This window comes from Myotis brandtii, unplaced genomic scaffold, assembly GCF_000412655.1.
Source record: "Myotis brandtii unplaced genomic scaffold, ASM41265v1 scaffold58, whole genome shotgun sequence".
In the NCBI taxonomy this organism is placed as follows: Eukaryota; Metazoa; Chordata; class Mammalia; order Chiroptera; family Vespertilionidae; genus Myotis; species Myotis brandtii.
In genome coordinates this window covers 1,706,448-1,709,233 of record NW_005370176.1, presented here as the reverse complement: position 1 = coordinate 1,709,233, position 2,786 = coordinate 1,706,448, and the positions used below count along the sequence as shown (strand labels likewise).

The following is a 2,786-nucleotide window of genomic DNA, read 5'->3' as shown; positions in this document are numbered from 1 at the left end:
CCCTGTGCACGAATTTCGTGGACCGAGCCACTAGTGAGATTATAAATGTGTAAAATCTAAACATCTAACTGGGGAGAATTTGGGGCAAAAATGGTAGGTCCTTATCCACTAAACAATGTCAATGTTACAAGAAAAAATAGGTAAATTTATAAGACTATAACAGGTCCATACATGATTTTAAAAAAATTAATACATCATATTCAGTATGCAAAGGAAAATGTTTTCATTGGAACTTTCTGACTTATATGGTAAACTGAATTTATCATATTCCAAAGTTGGGGCATTTAACATACTGCTTGCTACAGCTGCACTTTTATTCCATCATGTCAATCAGAAATCTAAATATATCCTAGAAAAGAATAAACTCTACCCAAGAAGAGATTGTAATGTGTTATTAGATTTTTGGAATGATCCCCACTTCTGTGGTGTAAACAAATGTTTAGGGAGATCCTTTAAAATTTTTTTGCAATTTTCATTAGAAAGGCAATGTTGATAAAAGATCCTTTTTCTTTTTTATGTGTTGGATAATCTTGTGAAGGACTTCTGACAACTGCACATACAATATAAAAATAAAAACACAAGAGGAAAAATAAACAATTTGACTTTCACTTTACTTGCCAAGGGTATCCAGCACACCAAACAAATAGAAAAAAATTGTAGCTTAAAAATGGAATATGCTTTTTCCTAGGGATCTATTTTCTCCTTATGTACTAAAGTGAAAATGGCAGAGTATATTTTAAATCTACCTCCCACACATCATTAAGGACCAAAAATGAATCATTTAATCCTTTTGTCAATATTGACAGTAAAATATTGGATATGGGAAATATGAGCAGATGTGTTCTCTACTTCAGAATAACAGGAAAGTCACCCTTTAAAAAGTGAAATTATAACAATAAAATGGCAGAGGCAGTTAGGGGTGAGCCACTTGCCTACCAAATGGTGTTTTAAGTGCGTTTTTACAGACTAACTGGAAAGTTAGGTAAGTCACAGTAGGTACATTTTTTACACTTTCTGTCAGCACTGTTTATTTAGGAATGTAAGATATATCTAAGTGAAATGGCAGAGGCGGTAAGGGGTGAGCCACTTGCCTACCAAAATGATTAAAATGAACCATTAAACTTATTACTTTTTTTCTGACTTCAAAAGCAATCAAGAAATTGATAGGATTTTAACTGGATTATTATAAGGGGCAAGCTATCACCTCAAATTGAACCCAACTTTTGCATAAGAGTATATGTAAGTACTTCCCAACACACTATGACCAGTAAATATGTCTCTCCATCCCTGAAACAAATAATCAGAATATGGTCTCTCAAATCCCTATTACTTTCCAATTTAGGAGAAAAGAAATTGTTGAAACTTTCAGAAGTGCTGTTCAATAAAAGTTTAAGTGTATACATTTAAATAGTAATGTCAGCAGGAAAGAATAGGGAAATGTTCCATGAAAAACATCTCTTAAAATCTATTAATACAAGCTTTAAAAATTTATCTTCATAGAACAAAGGAAGCTATAAAGAAGGGAAACTAAAGAAAAGTGAGAAAGAAAGAAAAGGGGGAGGGGAAGAATATTCACTCTTTTCTTTCAGAATAGAACTGGATTTCTTTGGTAACTTCTTGATTAATGGTAGGACCATCAAAAAAGTTTTAAAGCAGGAAATACACTCTTCCATTCACCACCAACAAACTTCACAGCGTTGAACACATTCGTGTGAAGAATTCTTTTACTCATGCGGCTAGAAAATTCAACTTTTCCTCTAGACTAGTAAAGAGATCGGTGGGAAAGGGTGCTGCCCCCACTCATACTTGAGGCTCCTGCCTGAATTTTCATTTTCTGGGTCCCTTTCTCCGTTGTCACGATCTGCTGATCTCCGTTTCGCTTTAGGCCGGCGATTTCTCAGTTGTCATTGTCTAGGCTCCACTCTAGGCAGGCGAACTTCTCCTTCTTGCCTCGGCTTCCCCGGTTGTAAGGAAACCGAGACTAACATCTCGCCTTTGGGAATGCATGCTAGCTGGCCCAAATGCCTGCCATCCTCACCTGCACTCGCTGGATGAAAAGCACCACGCGAGCACGACCTAGGGACTGTCCGAGGCTCCGGCTACCCCCATGCCCGCGTGGCCTTTTCATGTCTCCGGGACCGGGCAGGGAAGGGGAATGAGGGCTTTGACGTGAACGGGTCACGCGACTGTCACTTAAACAAACAAAAAAATCCCACCCGGAACACACTCACCTTGAATGACATGCTCCGGAGAGATGGTCTTCTTCTCCGACTTGTTGCAAATCTCATTGGCTTCCGAAGAGATCAGGTGAATGAATTCAGTGCAGCAGTTCACCACCAGCTCCCGGGCATCGTTGGCCACCCGGACATTGGGGAGAGTCTCTTTGATCATCTTATTGATCGCAGCTCTGGGGATAGTCAAATCGTCATCGTTGCCGGAGGAGGAAGCCATCGTCTCTTCCTACCTCGCGCGCCGCCTCGCCCTCAGACAGCTCCCCGGCTCTGGTTCACTCACTCCTCCACAAAGGTTTTTCAAAAGGCCGCCCTCGGAGCGGTCCGGGGGCGCTGTGCGAAGAGGGCGCAGAAAACCAAGGGGGCAGGGCTGGCGCCGGAGGGCGAGGTCGGGAGGGAAGTCGGGGGGCTGAGGATGTGGGGGCAGCGCTGCCCGGGTCGGGAAGGGAAAGTGAGGTGGTGAGGGGTTTGAGCACCAGGAACCACCTCCGTGTAGCCCCAGAGAGGAGGGCGCTGTCGCCCAACCGGTCCCCAGCGGCGCCGGAGCACAGGCAG

At 42.4% G+C, this 2,786-nt stretch overlaps 1 protein-coding gene across 1 annotated transcript in view; it reads right to left on the bottom strand.

Moving 5' to 3' along the window:
• DR1 (down-regulator of transcription 1) overlaps positions 1–2,780 on the bottom strand; it is a 19,945-nt gene extending 17,165 nt beyond the window's left edge. Inside the window, exon 1 of the mRNA XM_005878984.2 lies at positions 2,232–2,780. Within this exon, the coding sequence (XP_005879046.1) occupies positions 2,232–2,451 (220 nt within the window). The 5' untranslated portion in view covers positions 2,452–2,780. The remainder of the gene's footprint in view (positions 1–2,231) is intronic.
• Positions 2,781–2,786: the final 6 nt, after the last annotated feature.